The sequence below is a fragment of the Panthera uncia genome, chromosome D1, assembly GCF_023721935.1.
Source record: "Panthera uncia isolate 11264 chromosome D1, Puncia_PCG_1.0, whole genome shotgun sequence".
NCBI classification, from domain to species: Eukaryota; Metazoa; Chordata; class Mammalia; order Carnivora; family Felidae; genus Panthera; species Panthera uncia.
Genome location: NC_064808.1, coordinates 86,583,987 through 86,611,492, shown reverse-complemented (window position 1 = coordinate 86,611,492; position 27,506 = coordinate 86,583,987). Strand labels below are relative to the sequence as shown.

General features: G+C 47.0%; 1 protein-coding gene across 2 annotated transcripts in view; it reads right to left on the bottom strand.

The window, feature by feature from the left end:
• Positions 1-22,666, bottom strand: part of ETS1 (ETS proto-oncogene 1, transcription factor) — a 67,942-nt gene extending 45,276 nt beyond the window's left edge. The window contains exon 1 of one of the 2 annotated variants that reach the window (XM_049654558.1): positions 22,176-22,666. In XM_049654558.1, the coding sequence (XP_049510515.1) occupies positions 22,176-22,257 (82 nt within the window). In that variant the 5' untranslated portion in view covers positions 22,258-22,666. The remainder of the gene's footprint in view (positions 1-22,175) is intronic. The other variant, XM_049654537.1, reaches the window with a different exon arrangement.
• Positions 22,667-27,506: the final 4,840 nt, after the last annotated feature.

The window sequence follows — 27,506 nt, the reverse complement described above, 5'->3', positions numbered from 1 at the left end:
TGACCCCCCGATAAAAATGTTGAAAAGGCAATGACCAAGTCCTGAGCCCCATAACACCAGAGACCATGCATCATTCTGACACGGGCGCATTCATCAAGACCCTTTGGGTACAGCTGCTCAACCAGTTACAAATCCTCCTGATTTTACCACTGCTGGATCCCCATATCCTCACTTTCAGCACAGATATATCATGGAAACACTTGGACAAAAGCTTCACTGGAGTCAGAACCCGAGGCTACAATTTTCAGATGCTCTGCCCAGGAAGCCAGTTCTCCCAGTTTGTCACTAAGGCCCAGGCAAGTGCAAAGGCAGCTGAGGGAATGAGAGCTGGGATTCAGATCTCTACACAAGGAGAGAAAGAGAGAGAGACCCAGAGACGGAGGGGGGAGGGAGGGAGGCAGGGAGAGAGGGGAGGAGGGAGGGAGGGAACAAGAGAGAAACAGAAAGAGGGACAAAGAGAGATGGAGAGAGGGAGGGAGGGAGCTGCAGCCACTTTGCATCCAGAAACAATGGGCATTTAGGGAACAATGGCTACAGACAAAGTCTTGGTCTATTTATATCTGCCACTGTGAGTCCCAGACAGGAGGAACTGGAAGTCTGCCCTGTATGCACAGCTCCAACTGGACCCGAGCTGGGAGGAAGATGAGGTCACCAAGAATGCTGCCTGCTTATAACGGGCTCCTTTTTGCTTGCATAGTTTCTTCTTAGCCTAAAGGATCTCTTTTGCCAAGTGAAGTCTGCTTGCCTACTTGCTAAAATACAGCCATCACTGAGAAGGGGCAGGTCATATGTGTAACTGCTGCTCAGCCAGGCCAAAGCAATGAAGGCCTTTCTCTATAGAGGTCAAAGGAAGGTGGGGATGTCAAGGGAAGCCTAGCCAGTAGATGGAGGTCAACTCTACGGTTCCTGAAACTGAGGAGTCCTATCAGATCTGTTCAGTACACATGTCTCGGGGTACTATGAGTTTTCCTGCAGGAAAGTTCCCTCCTCACTCCTTTGGAGCTAGCAGAAAGAGGCTAGGAGCTGAAACTCAAAGATACATGTGTCTCACGTCTCATGACGATCTCTGCCTCCCCTTTAATTTCAGCCCCTTCGAACAGACTCTCTCTTTTCTGGAAAGGTCATCTTCTGCTCTAACATTACTTTGCAGTGACCATCAATCTTTTTTTTTTTAATTTTTTAATGTTTATTATATTTGAGAAGAAGAGAGAGAGCATGAGCAGGGGAGGGCAGAGCAAGAGGGAGACATGGAATCTGAAGCAGACTCCAGGCTCTGAGCTGTCAGCACAGAGCCCAACTCCGGGCTTGAATTCACGAACCGCGAGATCATGACCTGAGCCGAAGTCGGACGCCTAACCGGCTGAGCCACCCAGGCGCCCCTGGAGTGATCATCAATCTTAATCCTTCCTGTGTTACTTATATTCCGTTTTTTATATGGTTCCGCTTCTCTTTGAATTTTTTTCTTTTCTTTTAATTCCAGTATAGTTAACATACTGTGTTGTATTAGTTTCAGGTATACAATAGTTACTGTGTTACTTATATTCTGAATCCTCCAATCCTTCCTGAAAAGAATCAGCAGTAGCCACATTCAGCCTGTCACTGACACCGAAATGAACACGGCCACAGCCGAGCCAGGGAAGGAGGGGTAGGGACGCGGCAGTGAGCCCTGAGGGCAGTCGCCCTGCTGCACCCCTCCACAGACAGCCCTCAGCATCCATGAGCCACAGGTGGCCAGCGACTGCACCTTCCCGATCCGGTCCAACCTTACAACCTCAAGAATCCTAAGTGCAATGCTGGTATCCCCCAAAGGCAAGAAACTCATGGCTGATACAGAGATTAAGCAGCAATTAATCCGAGGAGTAATTTCCGCTTCCCATTCATGCCTACAAGCTCCTGTCACCAACTCCCCTCCTTGCTCCTAGAAAACCAACTCGAAGTAGGCAGAAAGGAGCCTAAACATTAAGATCCTTTTCCTCCTTTATATTGAAAAAGCTTAGGACGTGTCATTGAAACTATCCCAGGGAATGTCACCACATTCACAGGGAACTAGAAACAATGTTTTGGAATTTAAAAGCTTAAGCACAGGGCAGACAGGTGCCGGACATGGCTGCAGTCGGTGCAAACAACAAATGGTTAAGAGTGACGCGTTGTATTCCTTCACCACCCCACACCCTCTTTGGCGACTTCAGAAGTCCCTGAGTCAAGATGCCCAGGGTTTAGACCACTTGAGGGTGGTCTAAGAAACCTGAATCACAGGCTAAGATGATATGTACCACAACATGCAAACACTCCTGCACATCTTTCTTTCTAGGCAGATGGTGGAGACAGAAATGCAGAAAAAACACTGGACCACCTGAAATACGCCAATCTCTGAGGATGGAAGTAGGTGCGTGAGCCACCTGAGCGGACCCACTGCTTCGTTCAAACACTGCTTCCTGGACTCCGCCACCCATGCTCCCAACAGGCTAAACATTGCCTTCTACTCCAAGGGCTCTGCTGAACCGTCCCAGGGCAATTCAAGAGAGCCACATGGGAGGGGCGCCTGGGTGGCTCAGTCGGTTGGGCGTCCGACTTCGGCTCAGGTCACGATCTTGCAGCTTGTGAGTTCGAGCCCCGCGTCGGGCTCTGGGCTGACAGCTCAGAGCCTGGAGCCCACTTTGGATTCTGTGTCTCCCTCTCTATCTGCCCCTAACCCACTCGCTTTCTGTCTCTGTCTCTCTCAAAAACAAATAAACATTAAAAAAAAAAAAATTTAGAGAACCACATGGGAGCCACATGGCAGCAGCAGGGAGAAGTTAGAGACACAAATTCTCATCCTGAAGCGGGGCTGACATCAGAGAAGATGCAAAAGTTGCCACCCAAGGTATGTTTGGCAAGTGGCTGAGACAGCCCTGCCCGAGACCTATCAGTCTTCAAAAATGCCTGCACACCCGATAAAATGTACCAAAAACCGACGGCGTTGCCCTAACACAGCACATCTGGAGCTTACACCATCAGGCTTTATGTATTCAACAACTCATGAAATAAAAGGCCGCGCTCAGTTTAGTAAACGCGATTGTACGTCCCTAATGAGGAATCAGAAATCCTATTGCTTTGAGGGATTTAGGTAGTAATTTCAGAGTACCAGCTCAGGTTCCCTGAGCTGCTAAAGGAGGTACTTAGGATGCAGAAAGATTGCTGCAAAGGGATTATGGGTATTCTCCCTAAATCATTAGGTTCACTGCTTAAACCTATCATCTGAGGCCACTCCAAGGTTTGTTTAGATCCACCTAATCTGTAATTTTGGCCCCTGTATCTTCAACTTTGGCCTTTTTTATGGCCTTGAGCAGTAACTATCATCCCATCCACCCACTTGTGTGTTCACACTTTGCCTTGTCTCTCCTCCTCTATACCGACCTCACTAATAGCGATAGGACACATAAAGCCTTATCTGGGGCCAGAAAGCAGGAAAGAGGAATTTATAGAATTTGCTATAAAACTTTAACAACTCCTTAGAGGGATGTTCTCCTTCCTGGCAACTCGACGTAATTACAAGATGAATGAAAAGCAGGCTGTTCGTAGAGGGGAGGAGGGGCCGAGCTCTGTCACCGGTCCGGGGTCCTACATGATTCTCAGTACCCAGAATCACAAGGGCCTGTAGATGTCAGCTAGTTCAAACCCTTTCTTTTACAGACAGGGAAGGTGAAACTCAGGGAGGTGACATCAATGTGCCCTTGGTCACAGGGTTACTAATTCTAGACCTCTTGATTCCCTGTTCAGTATTTTTTTTTTTTTTCCTCTCTACACCATTACTGTTTAACTAAGGCAGTGGACCTGGGAGGAGTCGGTCTCCCTCACAACTTTGCTACTATCAAGATCAGGTTCATCATTCAGGACAACCACAGCTCCCCCCCTCCCCAAGTTCCTAAAAATCACAGAGGATCAATCTAAACGAAGATCCAATACACATGACGGGATGGTACAGACCCATGATGCTCCCTGTTCCCAGCGCAGACTGTAAGCTTTCGATATCGATGGTCAGGCTCTAATACAGAAGCGTTTCCTTTGAGGAGAGAGTCCGGCTGAATACCAGGAACTCGAAAGCAAGCAACCTTCAATGCCTAACTTCAATTGTGTGATACCGCTGTATGTAACAGCTTTAAAATTTAAGGGTGCTATTCCTATGAATCCAGAGTGAAGGCAGCAGTTAATTTTAGTGACCTGTTAACCTCGACCTAAAAAGCACTGAAAGGAGCACAGATCACCAACATGCCATTCAAAGATTCTATAACATTCCAGTCCTGCTGGTCCTCCGATCGGGTTGAGGGGATACAACAAACGCCACTGAAAAAGCCAGAACATAAAATCAAGGCCATTGGCCTGTACATTGAACCTGATGCTTCTAATTAATGAATCAGTCAGATCACATGTCTGACTCCAAAGGCCATCTCCCAAAGTAACACAAGCAGCTCCAGTTCTAAAGGAAATCCATTTAAATTTAGGGAGCTAAGGACTTAGGGAAAGATACACCCAGCTGTGATCTCTCAGGCTCCACGCGCTGGTTGGTTTGTGTGTTTCTCTCCTATCGGAACAGGCCTCTGTCTCCTAATGGCCCCAAACCTTCCGACAAGCCCACTGCTGCCCCAGCGTCCCGCCCACACTGGCCCAGAGCAGAAGGCACCGGATGTCTCTCCAGGTGGCAAACCCCAGAGGCTGAGGTCTCCAGGCAGACCTGCTCTCCAGATCAATGGGTATGACAGGCCAATAGGTGGAGAGCAGTGACCAAGTGATCGATGCAGAAGGGAGAGGGAGCAGAAACCACTCTCCATCTGCCTGCGTCAGGTGGGAAAGAGAGACAAAGATGCACAGCCCTCAGCCCTCATCCGCTGCTAATAAATGGCTCTGCCTCATCAGGAAGCCATTAGGAAATTGCAGCCACCGCAGCCCCCCGCTCTCAGACTGAATGGTCGGCATGCAGCTGGCGAAAGCACTCATTACTCTGCCCAGACATCCACTGGCTTTCTGCACCTAACCAAGGGAGCCACCAGAATAAGGCTGGGGCTTGCCTGGTGAGGCAGCAGGGGATGGGAGGGTCTTTAGCGACTGTGGACATGCAGAGAGCACCCCCCCCCCAGGAAAGTGCTTGGATCACCAGGGAGAGTAGCGGGGGCTCTTCTCAGGACACACGGATCCACTGCTTCATTCCTCTGTGGGGCAGCCTCGCTGGCATTCCTTTATGCAAAAAGAGCCACTGACTGCTCATGGGTATGGGGTTTCCGTTCAGGGCCGATGAAAACATACTAGAATTACACATCAGTGATGGCTGTACAACTCTGTGAATGTACTAAAAACCACCGAACGGCACACTTTCAAATGGTGAGTTTTATATTATGGAAATTAAATCTCCGTCTTAATACATCACCATTTTTTTAAGAGCTAGGGAGCCACCTGCTATGAGCCACGCAATGCCTTGGTGATGGGAAGACACAGAGCCTTCACTCGGAGTTTCCCATCTAGTGGGAGAAACAGACCTTACATAGGCACCCAAGCAATAGCCACACAGTCACATCTCATGATGGGCGATACAACAATGACTAAGACAAAAGGTTTTGCAATGGAGACGAAGTGATGTGGCTGGGCTCCAGAAGCCTTGGGGAAGAGGGCAGGAAACAGCTTGCTGATGTCCTGTGTGTAGGGGGTGAGAGATAGCAGCAGGGGGTGGTCAAGGTATGAAGGCCAACTCCAATGGCAGATGGATGGCATTATAGAGAAAAGGGAAGATGGAGAGGCTGGGACTCTGCCACAGGAAAGCCTTCTGAGATGACAGATAGGCTCTGCTCACTGGAGACCACGGGAGAGGCTGGGCAAGGTCCATTTCCAGAGGCAGACATGCGATGTCTACAACTTCCGGAGCCACTAATACATAAACACTGAGGGGAGGGCCACAGACTCCAGAACACCTCACATTCCCCAAACCCCAAGATGTCCCCAGGAGATGCTGCCCAAACACTCAGATTCCTATCCTACAAGGCTTTCAAGAGAAAGAAATTTCCATCAGGACCTGGTGCTTTCTGGAGGTTTCTCTCCCAACCCCTGGAGGGAGACAAAGGAAGGGCAGACAGAACAGGGCTTCAGGCAAACAAACACCCGGCCAGGGCTCACTGGACATGAACCAAAGAAGGTGCAGTCACAGCACTGTGACCAAAAGAGATCTTTTGGAAAATTCTTTTCCAAGAGGGATCATGAGTTCTGTCCCCTGGAATGCCCCAGAGCAGTTCTGATTGGTTCCGTGGCCCTGACTCAGAATGAGCACGGGCTCCACCCTCAGATGAGTAAATAAACTGACCCAAGAAATGGAGGGAGGGGGAGGAGGAAAGAGAAGAGTCGGGGCTGAGAGCAGGACAGGAACCAGGAGAAGGCAAGTGCCGAGCCTGGTGCAGGGGACAGACGGATGAAATTCTAACTCCATTCCAGAGACGGGTGGTGTGGCAGAATTCAAGGAAGAATATTCTCTGAGCCTTACACCCCACTCCAGTTGGGATACAGCCCTGCCTTGGCAACCTGCTCACGGCTGCTTTATAATATACTGAATTAGTCACTGGATTAGCAAGCACATTTACACACACTGGCACACAGCTGTTTAAAGACACAGGATCCCCTTCTCTAGGTGCCAGATTCTGGCTGTAAATCAACCATTGCAATGGGCAAGTGGCACATCCCCGAGCTTCACGGTTCCCACAGACATCTTTAGCTGCGAAGCACTTTAGGGAAAGTGGGCTAGAAGCTGGGAAGGTCTAACAGGCTTTTGCTGAGGGACAGAAGGGACGGGGTGCAGAGAGGAAAGAAAGATCAGTGGGCTTTTTCAAGTCCTGAGGCTTATGATCTTCAGCAGGTTTGCCAAATGCATCTGCGGGCCTGGACCCTCACAGGCAAGAGTGACGTTTCCCCCTGGTTTGCCGTATACACAGGTAGAAGTGTTTCTGTCCCAGACCTCGGATGCCTGAGGTCGCTCCCAAGGAAAGAAAGGATCCCAGGGCAAAGAAGAGAGTCATTCGGCAGTCAAAATAATTTTATGCCCTGATTATGACAATTCCAAGAAACGTCCCTATTGGTGAGGCGAGGGCAATGCCTGAAAATAAAGCTTCTGAGTTGGAAACGTGACCGAAGTCCTACCTCAAGTTTGGTTAAGTATGCGTGAGTGCAGGGAAATACTGTGACTGGAGGCAGGGACTGCTCTGGCCCAATGGTTATGGGGGTGTCAAGTGGAAAATTTTCTGTAACCAGGTTAACAGAAACCACAGTTTTAACAACCGCTGAAATAATAAGAGCGCTGTCAGCAGGGAAGATGTGTGCAGAGCACGGTGGCCTAGGAGATAATGGTAAAATACCATTTACTGAGACCCTGTGGCAGTGGAAAAGTATTTTACAGGGATCACCTCAAATCCTTACAACAGTTCTGAAAGCTCTTTATTAGGATCTCCACTGTAAGGATCATTTTTGAAAAGCAAGGCTTTTCGACACTTTGCCTAAGGACAAATTAAGTCGGCAGAAAGCCTGAATTCAAACCCAGGGCCGGCTCACCTCAACCCTGTCCTTCCAGGGCCCCATAATGCCTGCAGTGAGGGACATCATTAAAACCCACATCATGAATGACAGACTGTGATTTGGGGACAAAGATTCCTCTCTATGGAGCAACCTAAATGTAAACCCCTTCCCTTTGACTCAGATGGGATGTGGGAAAAAGGGAATGTGTCAATGTGTGTGTGTGTGTGTGTGTGTGTGTGCGTGTGTGTACAAAATATATATAGGTATATAGGTATATAGATATGAAGATCAGGGGAAGAAACTCATGGCATAAACAAATCCACCTGACAAACAGAAGAACCAAATACAATTACTAAAAAAGGGTGCAGTGCATTGAGGGTCCAGAAGTACACGCAGGAATTTCGAAAAGATTTGCAAATAGATTTATGACTGGTGTGTGTAGGAGGAGCTTATCTCGCACCAGCTTTTACTGTATTACTTTTTTCACGTTTTATTTATTTTTAAGAGAGAGAGAGACAGACAGACAGACAGTATGAGCGGGGTAGGGGCAGAGAGAGAGGGAGACCCAGAATCCGAAGCAGGCTCCAGGCTCTGAGCCGTCAGCACAGAGCCTGACACGGGGCTTGAACTCACGAACAGTGAGATCATGATCTGAACCGAAGTCAGACACTTCACTGACTGAGCGACCCAGGCACCCCCAGCTTTCAGAAATTCAAATATTAAGTCCTTAGAATTAGTTTGCCCATAAAAACACTGAAAATATTCTCTTCTTAGAAAGCAAGGCAGCCAAGGGCCACCGGAGACTGGACTCATCTTTGCTCCTCGCTCACTGTCTGCAGCACATCTGTGAGCATCACAACGTGACCAAACCCTATGAACCCAGAGGCAAGTTGCCAGGGCCCAATCTCATTGAAAAAAACCAACATCGCTGTTTGTTCATCCAGCACCCCAACCCGCTAGAGACACTGAAGCCAGCCTGGAATTCCATATTCCCCCCATTAGCCCATTCATCACAGAAGAGTATAGGTGAGGGCATAGAAAAGCCACAAAGCTCCCCAAAAGAAGCCTTCAGAAATCCAGAAATAAAGAAACAGATACTTGATTTTTCAAAAAACAAAAAAAAAATCTCCAACTGAATCAGAGGTTAACGCCAGGTCTTCCATGTAGACATTGATTCATTCCATGTGTGTTTATTTATCTACAAACATTCCTGTTGCATCAAGTGGCCTCAAGGCCGAGGCTTGTACCTCTGAACATCCCCTCCCTGGAGAATTCTCAAGGAAGGGTGGAGCTCCTCCTTCATTCCTCGATTTCCCAATCTGAAAAATGGGGGCCAAGGCTCCAATTCTGTATGGGAGTTCGGTCAGTTCAGTTAGCTACTTTTCATTTGTGTATTTTGAATTTGAAAATGCACAATGAAAACTCTGGGAACTATTTTTTTTTTCTCTCTCCCTGTATTACACATACCAGCAGTAGATATTTATAGATCTACTGAATGTTTTCTTCCTTACCCTGGTAATAATGAGGAGCCTAAAGAGCATAAAGCACAAAACAATGTGCCAAGAATCACAGCTTTCAATAAGAATGTTAGCAAATTTGCTCTCCCAACAGATTCTAAGTTGGTAGGACTTTGTAATCAGAGAGATCTAAGCTCAAATTTGTGACTCGAAAGCTCTAAGGCCTCCAGAAAACGAACTGAACCTTTCCGAGAGTCAGTTTCTTATCTTCAAAATGGGGATTAAAACACCAACCTCACCAAGTTGTTTAAGGAAGGGGATTATTTGTGCAAAGCACCCCGCCGTGTGCCTGGCGCATAGTGGGTGCCCTGTAAATATTAGCTTTACTTTTCTCTCATTTCTCCAAACTGAAGCCCAGATACACACAAAGGCCAACAACGAGCACCCGGCAGCTCTGAAGAACGTTCGGTTGCCATTCGGGGGCAAGGAAGGTGTAACACTGAACTCTTGTTCTTATGCAAAATCAAGGAGCATTTCCTGTACTCACACACATGACTCATCCCAGTTCCTATGTATTCAGTACTGCAACTCTGTCTGTATTATCTCTCCCACTAATTTAATAACATTCCCTGCATCGCCAATGACTCCAGAAGACTTTCCAAACCTGAGCTCATTAACTCTCCTACTCTCTCCCAATGAGAGGCAGCTCACTAGGAGTGAGCACCCTTCTTCCAGAAGAATCCAGAGATGATGCTGAGATGTGGCGACAATCTGGCAGCCCAGAGCAAAAACAGACACAGGTATCCTCATTCTGATACCCCAGGCAATACAACGTAAAGGATGACCACCTATAAGCGGACCCGTCCAGTTTTCAGCCCAGAAAATGTGCATACCAGGAAAAGGTTAAGACCAAGGACTCCTTAGGATTGACCCAAACTACCCACCGGTGGAGAGCAGGGAGCCAAAGGCCCAATCCCCTGTTTGAGAAGGAGACACGCTGCAGCCACAGGAAGATATGCCTTAGAGACTACATTTTCCTGGCAAGCACTAAGTTCAGTGCCGAGGTTCAAAAGGACCAAACATAATGTGATTATCTCCATTTTTGGTGCAATCAGGGTACCACCCTCTCCTCCCCATCAGTAACTCCTCTTGCCCTATGATCCAGAGCCCCCCAAGGGCCCTGCTGGCTATTCAGGATTACATTCCCCCCCCCCCAAGAAAACAACAACATGCCAAGGGGGACGCTTCTCAGTGTAATCACCTGTCACTCCACGTTGGAATGCTCTAGCTTCCTGAACAACCAACACAAGGAGGGAGGGGCCTTCTTTTTACTGCTAAGGAACAACACATTGTATTAGAGGGGTAATCAAATATAATTTTGCTAAACTCCAAGTGTTTATACCTGGTGCCATAGCAAATGCCCCTGCCCCAAATGGAAACTAGCAGAGAGGTGGGGGGCGGGGGGGGTGTTTAAAATCCACTCATCTAAGACGTCATCACTTCTCATATGGCTCTTTGGCACAATTCTTTCCCATAAAATGCAGGAGGAGATTCAAAGGTTTTTGTTTTTCGGTTTTAGGGTTTTTTTTTCCCCCTCCGGCTACCTGAGGTTTCTGCCAGTCATTAAGATGGACCTCATTTGCTAAAACGGGTAAACAGAGGCACAGAAGATTATATATTTCAACACAGGGAAACAGGCGGGACAGGAATTCTTTTCAAAATTCTTTATATTGAACAAAATAATGTATTTCCCGAAGTCTAAGATCAAGCCACCCCAGAGGGAAACTGCCCATTTGTCTAAAAGCCTGTGGAGTAATAACTCACATTTTTTTTTTTTTTACTTGAGAAGAAACTAACTTGCCATCCTACTTAAAAGTTGGCCAGTGGGTTGGCATCTTGGAAAGCTATGCAGATTTTTCAGATCCTATGTCAGAGTCATCGGTGAAACCCACTCAGAGCTCAATAATGAGCCAACTGTGTGGGACCCACTAACTACATATAAAGTATGTGGAGGAAATCTATATCTAACAATAGAGAAGAGGGTGTCCTGTTGGCATTTCTGATCTCGAGCTAGTGTTCATTACCATTACTATCATTAGCCATGTATTTACCAAGTACCATAGAAATAGTGAAAATATACGTGGCTGAATGGAAAAGTCAGGAGGTTTGGAGGAAGACAGCTTCATGTCCTAACTCTGCCACTTACCTACCATGTAACCTGGGGAAAGAAAACTTAGGATCCGCCCTGCAGGTTCCCCATTTGTAAAATGTTCCTAACCCAAAGAATTACCTCGAGTGAGCGTCAAATGTGGTAAAGTCACGCGTCTCCCTGTAAAATCTCTGCCAAATGATAAGCAAGTATCAAGTGAACTGGTCAATCCTAAGCCCAGACAGACTGTAGTGTTTCCCCCAAATTCAACAAACATCCAAAGATTTATGCAAATTCTGGAGGCAGCACACACAGAACTTCAGAGTTCATGGGTCTGAATCCGAACCCCTACACTCACCAGCCATGTGAGCTCAGACAAGTTGTGTGACCTCTCAGTTTCTTCATCTGTGAAATGGAAAGAATACTCGGCTAGTAGAGATTAGGGTAAAATAATGAGGTCCCTGGCACATCAATATCTTGACACATTCATAAGTTAGCACCTAGTAACTAATAGAAAAAAAAGGAAAAGGATCAAGAGGAATGGAGAGACTCTATCCCTATGTACGTACCAGTAAAGTCTACCTTATATTACCAGTGGCAGTTTTTCTTGTTTTTCCCCAAACTGACATGCCACTGTTGGTCCGCCTGCTGCTGACAGAAAGGACGAACTGTGACAGGCTTTTCTCAAAATGTAGAAATAACATGGGGCACCTGGGTGGCTCAGTCAGTTAAGCGTCCGACTTCAGCTCAGGTCATAATCTCACTGTTCGTGAGTTCGAGCCCCACGTCGGGCTCTGTGTTGACAGCTCACAGCCTGGAGCCTGCTTCCGATTCTGTGTCTCCTTCTCTCTCTGCCCCTCCCCCACTTGTGCTCGGTCTATCAAAAATAAATAAATGTTAAAAAAATTTTTTGAATGTAGAAGTAACATCAAGAAAATGATTTTTCATGGGCGTCTGGGAGCCTCAGTCTATTCAGTGTCCGACTTCAGCTCAGGTCATGATCTCGCGGTTTGTGAGTTCGTGCCCCATGTCGGGCTCTGTGCTGACAGCTTGGAGCCTGGAGCCTGCTTCCAATTCTGTCTCCCTCTCTCCCCCTGCCCCTCCCCTGCTCATGCTCTCTCCCTCTCTCTCTCAGAAATAAACACTAAAAAAGTATATAAGACAAAAAAAGGAAAGCAGGGAGGTGTTGACTTTAAAAAAAAAAAAAAAAGAAAGAAAAAGAAAAACGATTTTCAGATAACAGCTGTGTGCAGGTGACACTCTTCCACGGCGGCAGAGAGCGGCCTTTGCAAAGCCAGGCGGCCTGTGCTCGCCACACCCCGACATACACTCGCAGCTTCCTGGACGGCTGTGGAGACTGAAGCAGGTGGTGTCTTGTCTGGCTCGGACTCCACCGGACGGCCTGCGCCCCGCGGAAGGGTCAGCCGGTTGCTGCGCAGACACCACCATTCCCTGAAAGGCCAGAAGCAAGCGGGCCCGGGGCCCTTCCCTCTGTACAAACAGGAGTCAGGGGCCTTGACTCGCTGACTATGTCAGGAAGAGGCACTGAGGTGGCTTTCAGCAGAACGCATTCCTGCTGCAGGAGGGGACTGTTTACCTACCGAGCGAGCAGCGCACAGAGAAGTGGCAGCTTAGACGAAATAAGCTCAGGGCTCAGACCACATGCTCAGCCCTGGGGAGGCAGCTGGGGCCGGCTGCTTCACCTACCAGACCCCTAACCTCCATCTCCTCCCTCCCGATGAGACCCCACCCTGGAACTGCCTTCTGCTGCAAACGTAGCGAAGGCTCCTGGAACGAGGAAGCCGTCTCAGGGAGGGGGACCAAGAGGAAGGTATGACTCCTGGCCCAGTGTCACCCCTGAGGCAACGTGCCCGGGTTCTCCGACTGCAAACGAGGCCAGGAATGGTCCCGGACACCTCTCTGCAGTCAAGTTATTCACCTTCACAGATGTATCCCAAATTCTCCCACTGATGGAACTGTGAGGAACAGAATTTGAGGATTAGGAGGAAAGCATCCTCGTTTGGCCTACCCCTTGAATGCCATTCTACGCTCCCTCCGTGCCTGAATTATCTTACATGTTATCTAGAGTCATAAAATGTCAGTGTTAATGGGGCGCCTGGGTGGCTCAGTCGGTTGAGCGTCCGACTTCAGCTCAGGTCATAATCTCACTGTTCGTGAGTTCGAGCCCCGCGTCGGGCTCTGTGTTGACAGCTTGGAGCCTGGAGCCTGCTTCCGATTCTGTGTCTCCCTCTCTCTCTGCTCCTGCCCTGCTCATACTCTGTGTGTGTCTCTCTCTCTCAAAAATAAATAAACATTAAAAGAAAAAGGGGCGGAGGCGCCTGGGTGGCTCAGTCAGTACAGCATCCAACTTCGGCTCAGGTCATGATCTCGCGGTTCATGACTTCAAGCCCCACGTCGGGCTCTGTGCTGACAGCTCGGAGCCTGGAGCATGCTTCGGATTCTGTGTCTCCCTCTCTCTATGCTTCTCCCCTGCTCACACCCTGTCTCTCTCCCAAGAATAAATAAAGAAAAAAAAATTTTTTTAATAAAATAAAATAAAAAATAAATAAAATGTCAGTGTTAAGAGAAACCTCATCGGTCATCTTCTCCAGCTGATGTATTTGACTGAGGAAGAACTTGAGGTCCAGAAAAATGAAATGACTCGCCCAAGGTCACACAAACAGGTGCAAAGCCATGGCTAGCACCCAGGCTACATTTCTCAAAATGTAGAAATAACATGGGGCACCTGGGTGGCTCAGTCGGTCAAGCGTCCGACTTCAGCTCAGGTCATAATCTCACTGTTCGTGAGTTCGAGCCCCGCGTCGGGCTCTGTGTTGACAGCTTGGAGCCTGGAGCCTGCTTCCGATTCTGTGTCTCTGTTGACTCTCCAACCAATGATGGGCCCCCCAGAGGACACCTTATTCACTCGACACACAATATGTATTCCTACTGTGCTGATGAGTCTCCTGTTCCATCCAAGGAACCAGTATTTCAAGGATATAAGACAACCTGTGCCTCATGTACAGAATTCACTTCAATTTTAGGCAAGGAATAGCCAATAGACAGGAAAAACATATAAATACTGAAAGTAGAAAGGTCATCGCATGGAAACTCTTCCACCAAAAATTTCCTGTGATGGAGTTTCTGAAGGCTATTTTAAAATCCGACTCCAAAACACTCTTACTTTAAACCTAAACGCTGAAGTAATGAATTTCCCCAGCACTAAACTGTCATCACACAAAAAAGTCATTAGAGAGGAGCCGTTACAGTACCTGGCACCCAGTTTAGAGTTCCTAAATGCTTCAAAAACCATGATCTGCAAACACTCCCTGGTTTAGGAATGCCCTTGCCTGACCTAGATTCTTTATTTTTCATTCGTACCTTGAAAATACGTACCTGATTGATTCTGTCATCTTCTCTGAGGTTTAACGCCTATTCTGATAAACTGATACAGAGGTTTTAACAGTATGAGTAGGAGGTAAAGTAATGCTACCAAAAAAAAAAAAAAAAATTCACCCCTCTCAGAAGCCTATTCAATGTAACACTTCTCTGTCCTTAAAATCTCCCTACCTTCAAAGGCAAAATTCATCCTGAGATTCAAAATGTTCTTACATGGGTCCTGGCCTCACACTTCCTTCTCTCTTCCCTTTCTACAATCAAGGTATTTTTCTTCATATTTATGTAAGCCTTTCTTTTAACTCTAAACTTTTGGCATTCATCCCACACTGTTCTATCTAAAATAATCCTTTCCCTGTTCTTACACCCCCTTCCAATGCTTCTGAAATAGCCACGTTCTCTCTAAAGCTGACCCGTGAAATTATTCTAGCTGAGAAGTGTTGGAAGAAAGAACCCAACGGGCCCAGGAAACAGAAATAATCATTGATCCACACAGAGTTCCATAAATTCACACAATGGTTCTCCTGCATGTTTAGCCATGGAAGCATCTGGAACACAGGGAAGATTCCATCTGATTATCCCTGACCAGCCGTGCATCTATGAGGGATTTAGGGGGTTCTGAAAAGATTCCACAGCCTAAGAGTGGGAACAACAGAGCTGAGGTCACCCACTTGACCACCTGAGATGGGTCCCTATGAGTTCTCCAAAAGTCTATGAAATAATCACGTGAATTCTTGCATTCCTTTCTTTAAGTATTTCTTCTTGTTCCTTTATGAGTTCTTTCTTACTTTCTTACTCTCTTCCTGCCCTCATTCGTTTTTCTGTCTCTTCCTTTTTAGCCAAAAGGGATGTTGCAACTGAATCCACCACTCCCTTCCTCCTCTCCTAAAGCACCGAGGGCTTGCTTTTTGCTTTTGTTTTTACCCACTTTAATGGTACCAAAAAAACGTTTTTTTTCCTTGCCCTTTTTGATCCCACCAGTAAAACTTCTCACCGTGGACGCGCATTAAGGCAAAACAAAGCAAAAATGTTAATTGTCTTTGCTTGTGTAATGATGACATTTCCCCCCTACTCGAAAGTTCATTTTCTCTCTCTCTCACACACACACACACACACCACACATACACAGATACACCACACACATACACACACAACCACACACACACTACATGCAGAAAGTTTACAGTTTCTCTGCAGAACCTTGCAAAGCAAAAATCAACAGCTTAGCATAGCTACCCAAAGCTACCAAGAGGTTTCAAATGCCTGAGGTGGACTTGTTTGAGGTTGATTTGTAGTTGTTTCTCAGGCTCTGAGAAATATTATATTATGCGTCAAAAACACATTTAAAAATATAACTCATGGTTGGGGGAAACCACACTGAACTTGAATTGCTTCAAACTCTTAATCTGGTCCTCGTAGCTTAGTTTGGAAGGTCTAGCCCCCAAGATTAGCGACTGAGAGTAGGTATCATAAAGAATATTGTCATCTCAATTCAGTGTCTAAGTAGTGTGACCCTCGTTTGCTGGGAGAGTCTCAGTTTATGTCCATCATTCTAGTATCATTATTCACAGTGCCCATCACACTCTCAAAAGCGTCCCAGTTTAGATGGTAAATTAAATGAACTCACTACCTGTACAACATCAAGATCTGAAACCCAATACAAAACTGGCCAATACTACTTTGGGTCTTCAAGCACCATCTGCATCAATATTTTACAAATCTCAGGGACAAAACTAAATGCTACAGAAAAGGACAATTGAAAAGAGGTGACAGGACAGTAAGAAGTGCCCAGTGACAGGCTTGGACACAAGCAGCAGAAACTGGAAAGCACCTGGGAAATATGACGAAATTGGCCAAAGAATCAATAAATATTTATGGCTTGACCAGCAGTATTTTGAGTGTGTCTGTAAGCATGGCTCCCTGCCAATGAAATTGGATATACTGCAACCTCCAACACAGACCAATTTCTTTTCGTATCTGCACAGAGACTCCAAACTACACAATGAAAAAAGTAACACAGATAGGCACAGGGCTTCGAAAAGTAGCCAAGTAGAAATAGCCTGTTAATGCAATTTGAAAAACATCTACCGACCTTTTGAAAAAAGATGTCTTTAACCCAACTGAAAAAAAGCAAAGCCATAGGCACATGACCAACAGAAATGATACATTTGGGAATTGTCTTGATGTTCCCAGTGCTGAGTTAAGAGCTTAGCAGCTGTAAGCAAAGAGTGGGCCTAAAAGGCTGTGAACGTGAGAGCAAATCTTGTAAGAGATTCTGTCTGAGCGGAGAAGTGGGACCAACATTTCATTCTGGAGTAGCCAGATAAAAAGATGGAAACTGTGTTGTCAATATACAAATCCATCTCTACGATGACTGTGTGGGCCCGAGGATGTTACTTACTTGGGAGAAAATGCTCCCCATAAGGCAGTGATAGAGGGAACAATACCTACCCCATGGACAAGTGGTCAGGACATCTGTTTGTTCCCTATTAACCCTGGGTTGTAGAGGGTTGGTGAATCTTCAGGTAGAATCCCAAAGCTCGCCTTTCCTCCCTGTGCCAAAATAACTACAAACAGTCCCCTGACTCATGGAACGGACTTGAAAATGCTACATTTTAGTTGGAAAAAATAAAACATCTGTGCAGAGACAGAAAATGTAGGCGCCTATAGCTTCTTCCGGAAGCAGGAAAATTAAACTACAACCGAACTAAGAAAACACACTAGTTGCTGATCTATGTCTCTCATCAACCAGATTGTGAGTGAGATTCTCTGCAGAGCTGTGTCTGTGATACAAGAGGCAAAACAGGGAGCATCAGGAGGCTCCAGGAAGGATGTGAACTTGGAAGTGACCAGCATCACCTGGCCACCTGTGACAGAGCAGAATACATCTGGGAAGACATCAGACAAACAAGAACCCGGGTTCTCCGCGTGGTGGTCCAAGGCAAGCATTGCTCGAACTTTCAAGCATCTTCCTACGGCAACACATCAGGACTGGCAGGCCTGGAGACTGTCTGCAGAATAGGCCCTTTCCCTAAGGTCAGAGGAGTCATGCAAGGAGGGAGCCCTGTATCTCCTCAGCCCCCAGAGCACCCACCATCACTGCTTTCTCGAGCATCCCTTTTAATTTCCAGAGTGTCTGTGAATAACACGGGGCTTCTATTTTAGGTATAACATGCCTGCAAACAGCTCATCAGTTTGTAAGTTTCTAACAAGTGTGGCCTTGGGCAAAATTATGTATCTCTTTGAGTTTCCCATTCCTCATCTGAAAAATAGATAAAAAAAATAGCTCTCCCCACCTGAGTCCGGGTGAAGGGTCACAGTGTTATTTTATGGGAAAGTCCAGGCTCCATGCATGTTTCAGAGAAATCCCTGTAACTTGGGATGGCAAGAGAATACCTCCAATGCAAGCTCATGGAATGCCATGATAGCCACCGGTTATTCATTCCGCAAACCAGAGAGACGTCTGTAATTATGCTGTTGCTATAGCCATTGTAGAGTTATCTGTGCTCTTTGAAATAGAGAGAGCTGCTTTCCTGAAAAATCCTGACCTATGCTAACCAGCTCTCTGCCTTGTAGAGATTTTGCTGGAGCCCAGAGTAAGCCGGGCTCTGGGAGGCTGCCCACGGCTGGTTTGTCTCCCGGGGGCGGGAACCCTCCTACAGGGTGGTCTGGTCTCTTTAAGAAAGAAAAAAAGTTACATAGACAAAAAAAATAAATAAATAAATAAAAAAAAAAACACAGCAATACAAACCAACCAAAAATGCCAGGAATGCAAGCTTTGCCAACCAAATAAATAAATAAAATGTGAGATACTTTATAATAACTAGACATGATGCATTTCTCAACTCTGCATAATTGAAACACTACTTTTCCGTCAGCCCTTCAAATGTCCCCCTGACTCCTAGTCTTGGTGGCTCTCTTGCTTGCTTAGAGATAGCACTGATAACCCCCATCACCCAAAGTTACTGACCAAGCCCCGTGCCTTAGCAGAGAGTTGGGACCTCGAGGTACTTGGACACTCTGAAAGTTACCTGGTTCACTGTGTTTGCTCTGTGGGCCACAGAATGGAACCTCACTGGTATGAGATCTCAGCTAAGGAGATGAAAAAGTTCTCTTCAACTTTACATTCTCTCCCAAAAAAGGAGATGAGGGGAAGTACATTATACAGCAACAGCCCCTATTAAACATTTCAAGGGGCCCCTGAAAATTCTACACTGGTTTTCTGTTGACTTGTTTTCTAGTTAACTGTTTAGAATCTACTTGGGTCAGTACTGCTTTAAGATTTTGTACACCTCAACAGACACAATTCTCCTGGCAGCCCTGTGAGACAGAACAACTATCACACTCGTTTTGCGGATGCAGGAGCTAGAGCACAGAGACATGAAGTAATCTGTCCAAAGTCACACAGCTAGTAAGTGGCAGAGCTGGGATTCAATCCCAGACAGGCTGGCTCCAGACTCCGGGCTCTGAACCACTGGGCTTGTTAGTCACTAATGGAGTGTGGTCCTCGGGGGTCTGGGAGCACAGTGAGCTTAATAGCCTGGGCAACGCTGCCCGTTTTTCTTGTCTACGCGGATGAAGGCATAAAGACTGACCAAAGGGACGACCGAAGGAACACATCTTCTTCCTGTCTCTGAGGACTATGTGGGTGTCTGAGGACGGGGGTGATCCTTTCATTCTCATAAAATAGCAAACATGGGAGAATCAGCACTCCCGCTCCTCCCTGAGCATTTCGCTCACCTCACCAGCAAGGTGGAGTGGAGAAGGAGGGGAAAATTAAGCGGCTTGGGAATGTATTTGCTTTGGCACCCAGCCTCCACCCTTCTCAGTGAGCTCCACACCAAGAGGGATCTCATGGACTCTCCATGGCTTTGTTTCTTTTAGCCCATGTAAGACCCGAGAGCCTTGCCATCATATATTGCAATTAGAATGGCATACCCACTTTACACTTACAAGGAATATGCAATTCCAATGTTATTTCAAAGCGTAGGTTAATTTGGTACTTAAAGCTGTTGGAAATCTGTGAGGTCTCAATCTAGAAGAAAAGTGTAAAAAGGTTCAGGATCAGGTCCTAGCCACAAAAGACAGGCAAAAAACCCAGGACTCCCATTTCAGCACCTACTTCCCTGCTGCCTCTCTTTGGCTCCTGGATTTGGGGAGGGAAAATCTTGGTTTAATTATTTAAGGCAGATAAGATCCCACACTAGTTGTCTCCACACATAAGAAACTAAACAACCCAAAGAATCATTGTGAAAAATATTTAAGTCACAGCTGTGGACACAAAGCCACGCTGTGAGAAGTTAAACTTTAAACACATGTCCTATATGGTCTGATGGGCAAAGCAAATCCCCACTTAGCCAGTGTCTTCTCCACCCCCCAACAAAGGCAGCAGCCATGGCGAATGTTTCTTCTATCCTTGCACCTGCAAGTTTAAGCCTCAACTGACGTTTCTTTGCTGAGCTTTTCAAACGTAATTTGCAGTATCACTCAAGGAAGGCAACGTACACTGAGAAGTTAGAAAAGGGATTAATTTTACCTTAGCCACGGGCTTACTAGATTTTCTTAAGTGACTTACCTTCTCTGTGCCTGTATTTTCCTCTCTAAGATATGGGTACAATATTCACATATACGCTACCAAAAATCCAGAAAAAAACCAAAACCAAAAACTTCTGTATATATTTTCAAGTTTCTCCGTCTTCCCCAAGACAGTGCCAGAAACCAAACCTCCTTACGATAAATGGCAGAAGGCTGCCCAATTTCTCTGACCCACTGACATTTTGTTGTATTGAAGGATGCTTACAAAACCTGACCAGTGGCTTGTCAACCTTTTCTGGAAAAGAGAGGCATTGTAAAGATTCCTATTATAATAGATGCTGACTGTAGCATTAGGGCTTCCTGTCCCCAGTTTACAGATGGGAAAGCTAAGCAAAGTTACTTGCCCGGGGGCTTATTTTTTTTTATCAATAACCAAAATAACAGCTCCATATGCTCAAAATCTCTAGTGTTAATATTAACTTACCCCCCAGATCACCTCAGTTGTTCACTGTGACCCAAAACACGTGGTGCCAGGGGCTCTTCACTCCTAGCCCCTGAAATCCACTGTAGGTATGAAAACTGACCAGCTTACATGCTATTTCCCAGACAGCCGAATCTGTCTCTTCCCCATAGGCATGCATACAAACAAGCCATTCTTAAGGAAAGAACCTACGAGATGAGCTTATGTCTTCGCTGCGAACTATCATTTCTTTCATGCATGGTTTGGTGCAATTGTGACTAACAGAATTTATTCTGGCTTCCTTGAACCCCAAACACAACCATCACAGCAGCATCATTTCTGAGCTGTAGCTCTAAGCGCCCGAAATGTCTCCACGGTTCTAGCTGAACTCAGCGTTGCTCTGACCATCAACATCCCTGTGACAACAAACAGTCTTAGCCTTCTTTGTGCACCTCCCAGTGGAACCCCCAGTACCGGGGCTGAATGTGAGGGGGTCTAACAGGACAGGACATGGTCATCCATGTCTTTATGAACATTTCGGAATGATCTCCAAATGACAAAACATCAGCTGGGCTTGGGTTTGAAGTTTAAGCAGATTAAGAAAGGGTTAAACTAAGCAACTCATTACAGCGGAGGCAAAGAAGCCTGAACCACAGGCGGGAGCAGCTAAACTTATTGATAATCAGATACCACAGAGAAGCAGGTTACTTCTGTGAATTATTTTCCAGATGGCATCACCTTCGCACTGTATCTTATTATATACCTTTACCTCTAAAATCACTAATTTCTAAAAGATAGCTGGCTGTTGCCCATCCTAAAAGAAAACATCTACTCTTCTCAAAGCGCATCAATCCCAGGGATTCTGGATTCCAAGACAAAATCACATTCCTTTCCTATCCTCTTCTTCAAATCCTTCAAACCAAGGAATTGGACAACCAACCACCAACCAAAGACACAAAGTCGCGTTTGGTGTCAGGATGTTGTTCCCTCTTGTAACAGATCTTTGGTGGCAGAGGGCAAATTTATGGCAGACTAGGAAGATGGGTAAAGTAAGTAACCTGCAGGAATAGAAGCGGGATGTTTCCAGAAGTTAAGACGATCATTTCAGTTCTCCTCCCATGTCCTTGCCCTCAACCCAGAAAAGAGGAGCTAGATAGCAAAGGGACATGTGACAGAGGGGCGCAGGACGGCAAGATGTTTGAAACGTGCTTGCAGGCCAGTCAGTTAGACACTATGTCGGTTCTTACTGCCCAGGGCCCTCCATCCAACTCCAGCTCTGGTAATGCGGGGGCCAGTGGATGATGTCTTCTGCGGCAGTGTCCACCCCCCCCCCCCACAAAGCTAGGGGAAAAGGCCAGAGCGTTCTCACTCATTTGGAAAGATAAGAAAGCAGGAATGGGGGTGCTGGACATTCTATAAGCTTTTTCCCATTACTCACAAAAACACAGCTGTGAAAATAAATACCACCCCCCAAACAAGGGTCCCAGGCCACCAACAGTCTTCTCTACCTTGCTTCCAGCTGCTCCCAGCATCGCCTTGCTCAGGCAGAAACGAACTGCCTGGAAGGGAACAGCGAAGCAGGGGGGGGAGAAGCGGAGGGGACCCCAGCCTCCGGCCCAAAGCTGGCGTGGGGGCCTCGACAGTCACCACTCACCCGGGGAGGGGAAAAGCTCCAGATCGACTTTTTCCGTCTTGATGATGGTGAGAGTCGGTTTGAGATCGACGGCCGCCTTCATGGTGCCAGGAGTGGGGGGCAGACAGGATTATGGCAAGTTTGCTGTTATTCTTGTTGTTTGTCTTTTTAATGGGGATTAGTAACAGGGGAAAAGGGGACGGGGGGGGGGGGGATCCGACTTTCTTCCCTAAGATTTCAGATTGCCGCTGACTTCTCCCCGCGCCCAGAAGGTGCGCGCCCGGCACTCTCCCGGGAAGTTGGCACTTTGCGGAGAAGTGCGCGCGCCCCGGGTCCCAGCCTCGCCTGCGCCTCGCCCCGCTCCTCCTCGTCCTCGCCCCGCTCCTCCTCTCCGCCGGCAGGCAGCTTCAGCTCGCTCTCGCTCTCCGGAGCCGCGGTCTCCCTCCCTCTCTCCCTCCTCTTTAGGGCGTTTCTCGCGGCGCCGAGGCTCGGCCGCCGGGTCTGCGCGCCCGCCCCCCCCCCCCATCCCCCAGGCTCTCCGCGGGGGGCAGTGGGGAGGAGCGAGGGGCGGGGACGGCGGGGCGGGGGCGGCCTGGGGGCGGGGCCAGAGGCCAGCGGCCAATTGTCGGCGGCGGCCCAAAACGAAAGGAAGGCGGGGCGGGGCTCCGCGGCCGCCGGCGCCCTAGCCCCCTGCCTGCTGCCTGCCGGGGCCCAGCCGCCCTGCTGCCTAGAGCTGAGCGCGGAGCCGGCCGGGCGCTGAGCTCTCTGCCGCGCCGGGAAGGGCCCAGGGCCGGCGAGCAGGCTGGGTGCAGAGGCTGCCACGGCCGTTGGGGAAAGTCCGTCTGATTCGCCACGCATTCTTGAGGACTTGGTCACCCGCTCCTGCCCCCCCCCCCCCCCCCCCCCCCGGTAGCAGCATAGTTTTCCGAGTGCGTGTACATCATTCATTCACAAAGACTGACACACAGGACGTGAGGCATGCGGAGGAAGGGGCGTGCGTGCGAGCGAGCGGGCGCAGGGGGTTCTGAAGCCAGTGTCCTCGAAGGGCTTTATGAGTCCTGGACTGCAGCCGGTTTGTGAGTCAGGAATCGGTTCAGTGTTTCTGGAGGAGCCTTAGACTTTTCAGAGCTCACCCGTATCATGGTTACGAAATGACTTAAGACGAGGCAGCGTTGGAGAGCTGAAATCTTGTTTCGCTGTCCTTGAGAAGGATCAAGCTCAAGGCGGCCTCCTGGAGACCCCTAGACAAAGGCCCAAATACTTCTGTGTTATTAGAAGAGCATAGAACAGGGCCCCCAAACTGGAATCCAATCATGGGCTTCCATAAGCTTCCAGTTTACCTATAGCAGTGGTTGAGTGGAAGGGGAAGCTATTTTTCTTCTAATTATGTAGTCATGGGCCCTTCCTTTCACAGACTCTCTTCCACTGGAGAAAACTGGAAACCCCACAACTACCACCAGCACGGAAAGAAATGCAGAGGCCCTGTGGTTTTGAATTTCTGGAGTACATCATTCACAGCTGTGACACAATCAACAATGCACAACCCCTGTTCCACTTGGGAATTTCGGACACTTCGGACACCGCAACGCGATCCCAAATAATTAATGGTTTTGCACTAACACATTGGTTATCATAAGTGGAGGTAGTTGGTTCTAAGTAACAAAGCAACCAGTGAATATAGAGGTACGTACATAGACATGCTTAGGTATAGCTAGAGCCAGACATTGAGAACTACCTTTAGTTAACTAGAAGATTAAGCATATATCTTTCTGAACCTCAGAAAAAAGTTATTTTTAATACTGTTTCCTGATTTCTAAGCATATGTTGAACTACCACCACCTGCCTGTTAACTGTATGTAACTGCTGACAAACACTCTCCCCCCCCCCCCCCGCCCCATCAATTTGAACACAACTGCTTACCTTTACCTAACCCCAGTTTTGTCTCCTTGAAGCATTAGTAACTTGCAGGTTTCCCACAGCAAATGAGAGAAGGAGCCAGGAACAGAAAATAAAGCTCTAGCTCTTGGTTCAAACTTCAGATGATGCCCCTCCTTCAGTAACAAGAGGAAAATATTTGTATGTGATAATCCTAATTTTTGAAGGATTGTTGTAATCCAACTGTTAGATTTCCAAAAGGTGTGAGAAAACAATGCTGGCTTCCAGATGACAAGAACAGACACTTCTGATCCCGGGAAAAGCTGGGGGAAACCGCTGATGAATGAATTGTACATTTATACGTCCAAATGAGCCGCAAAGGAGAGGATCTTGAACCAATCCTGCCTTGCCCGTTCTGAACACATCAGCAAAACAACTGAGCAAATCAAGAGTTGCTTTGGGGAATCTTGTTTTATTGATGTTGTGTTAAGAAAATGCTGGTATTTTTAAAATCCAAGTGTGCGTACTTCTCTATGTGCAAAGGAAGCTTCCTCGGAGCCAGTCTTTTCTGTCTTCCCCAGAATTCTCCTCAGCTTTCTTCCTGCTGCCAACACCCCTCACCCTTAGATACTAGAAGAAGCCACCATGATCAAACCATAAATACTTTCCACTCTGGCAATGGGGGAATTTATTATTTCGGTTCCTTAAAAGTGACATCTCTCCTTGTCATTCATCCTTTTCTCTAACCCAGTCCTGCAGCACAGAAACTCAAAATAGCTGAAGGTCCAAATCAAGGAAGGGGTTTAGGTGAAGACAAGAAGGAGGGTGAGATAGCCAAAGACCACCACGGACCTCCAGGAAGTCGACTTCTGCTTGACACTGATTGTGAATAGTGAAGTTATCAGAAATTATGCATCTAACTTCGGACCTAACTGAAACTTCACTTGGGACAAGGGGCCCTAGTAGACAAGTTAAAACATTTTTTACATATTTGGGATATTAATAATCCAATCAGGCTTGCAAGTATCCAATCAAGTTTGATTGGATTTTTATTCTCTTTATGACACAAGTAGATTCTTGTAAATGTTCTATGGACTTTCGATGGCAGTTCTATCTTACTGTAGCCTAAAAACCAACAAACACCTGGCCCAGTGCTGGACACATGGCAGACAATCAATATGTACGCAGTAATGAACTGTCAACCTCCTGGTCACTGTGGGCACCTACTTTGTCACCATCTCTTTCTAATTTAAAGGTTAAGTGAATTGGCTGTGCTATGGCTTGTGAAGATAAACTACAAAATGTCAGTGACTGTGCCCCTAGGTCTGCTCCTTGTCCCCCGGGGCAGAGCAGAACCCCTGTTCCCCAGCGTTCATGTCCACTTAGTTTCAGTTGTGCCTCAGTTTCCCCACCAGCAAAACAAGATCAGCTGGGCCTTGCCTTCCAGCTACTTGGCAAGTTGTTTCAAGACTCTCTGATTTCGAGGCACTCAAGAAAAATCATCCAAGGGAATTCTTCGCTTTTGTTTGTAATGCAGCAGTCTGTTCCTCCTGCACTTGCGAGAAAACAGAATTGTATCTTTAAACATCCCTGAAACCTAGGGAATTACATCCCCCAAGGGCTAAAACTCCTTAAACTAGGAACATCGTGTCAATAAGGGTCAAAACAAAGCTGCAGGGGTTGGGGCATAGGGGAATGCGATTAGATGTTAACGGTATCAAAGAACTAGTCACATTTTTACACAGAATTCTCTCACACACATAGAAGATGTCAAAAACATAACCTTTCTCTTTTCTACTCCCCCCTTAATGCCACGCCAGCCTTAACAAAAAAAGAAACATAAAAAATACACCCCATTTCAAACAATCGTGGAAGATGGACTCCCCCTCTCCACAACTGTGCTGGAATAAGTTATTTGTCTATTTCTGGAATCTTAAACTTCAACAAACAAAAGAACCTCTGAGTTTTGAGCTAAAATATGCTGTATTGGAGGTAGGTGCAAAAACATTCAGACCACTAACGGCTGATCCAGAACACGTTTATGACTCACAGATGTTGATTTACTGGTTTAAATGTAAGATTTAAAAAAAAAAAAAAAAAAAAAAGAAAGAAAGAAAAAAAAAAGGTCCTCAACAACCTGTCTGAGTTGCGTTTGTGGTTGTTTTTCTCTGAGAAAAGGCAACAGTCCCCATCACACACAGGGACCTAGAAACAGGCGTCTAAAGCTTAACTCTAAAGCAAGTGGTTTCTATGTGATAAGTTGAGTCATTAAAAAAGCACACCGGGGCAGAAAAAGGCCTGGGGCTTCGATATCTACCATTATCAAGTAGCAATAAAATGGCAAATTGGAGATGGAAAGGAAAATGAAAATAACTCTCCTAATTAAACTCTGATGCCAGAAGGCCTGAGGGTCAGTTCAAGAACCCCAGCCGCAGGCTCAGGACTGCTCTGCTGCAGGCTGGCTCTGTGACCTCAGTGAAGCCACTTAACCTTTCTGTGTCACAACCTCCTCTCTGTTTCATGGAATAAAATCACCCCTGGCTCTCCCTACCGTGTAATACAGGCTCATTAGCTATTGTTTAGAAGGTACAATAAACAATGGGCGATAAGAAGTGCAGTAGTTGGGGGAGGGGGGTGCGGGAGTTGGGCAGGAGGTGGGGGCGGGGTGCAGGGAGGGGTAGGACTTAGGGGCTGGTAGGCCCCCGGGGGTGGGGGGGGGGGAAGCTTCCACAATAAAACAAAGAGAAGAGTGAGCAGTGGAGGCTCTGGAGTAGGACTCCGGTTCAAACTCCAGCTCTGCCAACCAGCCAGCTGAATTACTACTCCTAAATCACTAACCTGAAAGCCTCAACTCCGCCACATTTAAGGTAGAGGCCATAATAGCGCCCACCCTTAAGGTTGTTTGGAGGATTAAATGAGATGACACATGCAAAGCCCTTCGCACAGTGTCTGTCTAGGTCACAAGACGTGCTCAGTGAAAGTTACATATTGTTACTGGTGTTCGTTTCCAGTATGAGGAAGAATAGCCAAGAAATCATGCTGAACCTCGATGACCATCCCCTTTACCGAGTAACTCGGATCCTCTCTTCACCTGAACTGTCCTCGGGGGAGAGATAGGGCGAGCGATCGTGTGTAATTGAAAAAAATCTCTCCAGACCCCTTCTCCTCAATTCCTGATCTGGGAACCTGCCCAGCTTTGGCCTCATTGGAGACATTCCAGCACTACCTGATTAGAAGAAAAAACCACAGATCTGTATTTGTTTTAAGAGTATAGGAAAACGGTAGTTCAAATGCAGGAGGAAGATCGTGTTTGTGGCGCCTCTGTGGACACAAAATCTTAGGTCCTGGCTTCATCACATGTCGGAGCTAGGTGGGAGGTTCTCAGAGACGGTCAAGTCCAGCCCTCCTGCTCCTACCAGGGGTAAAACATGAGTTTGAGAGAAGAGGTCATTCTGCCCGAGGCCACATGGCCTGAAA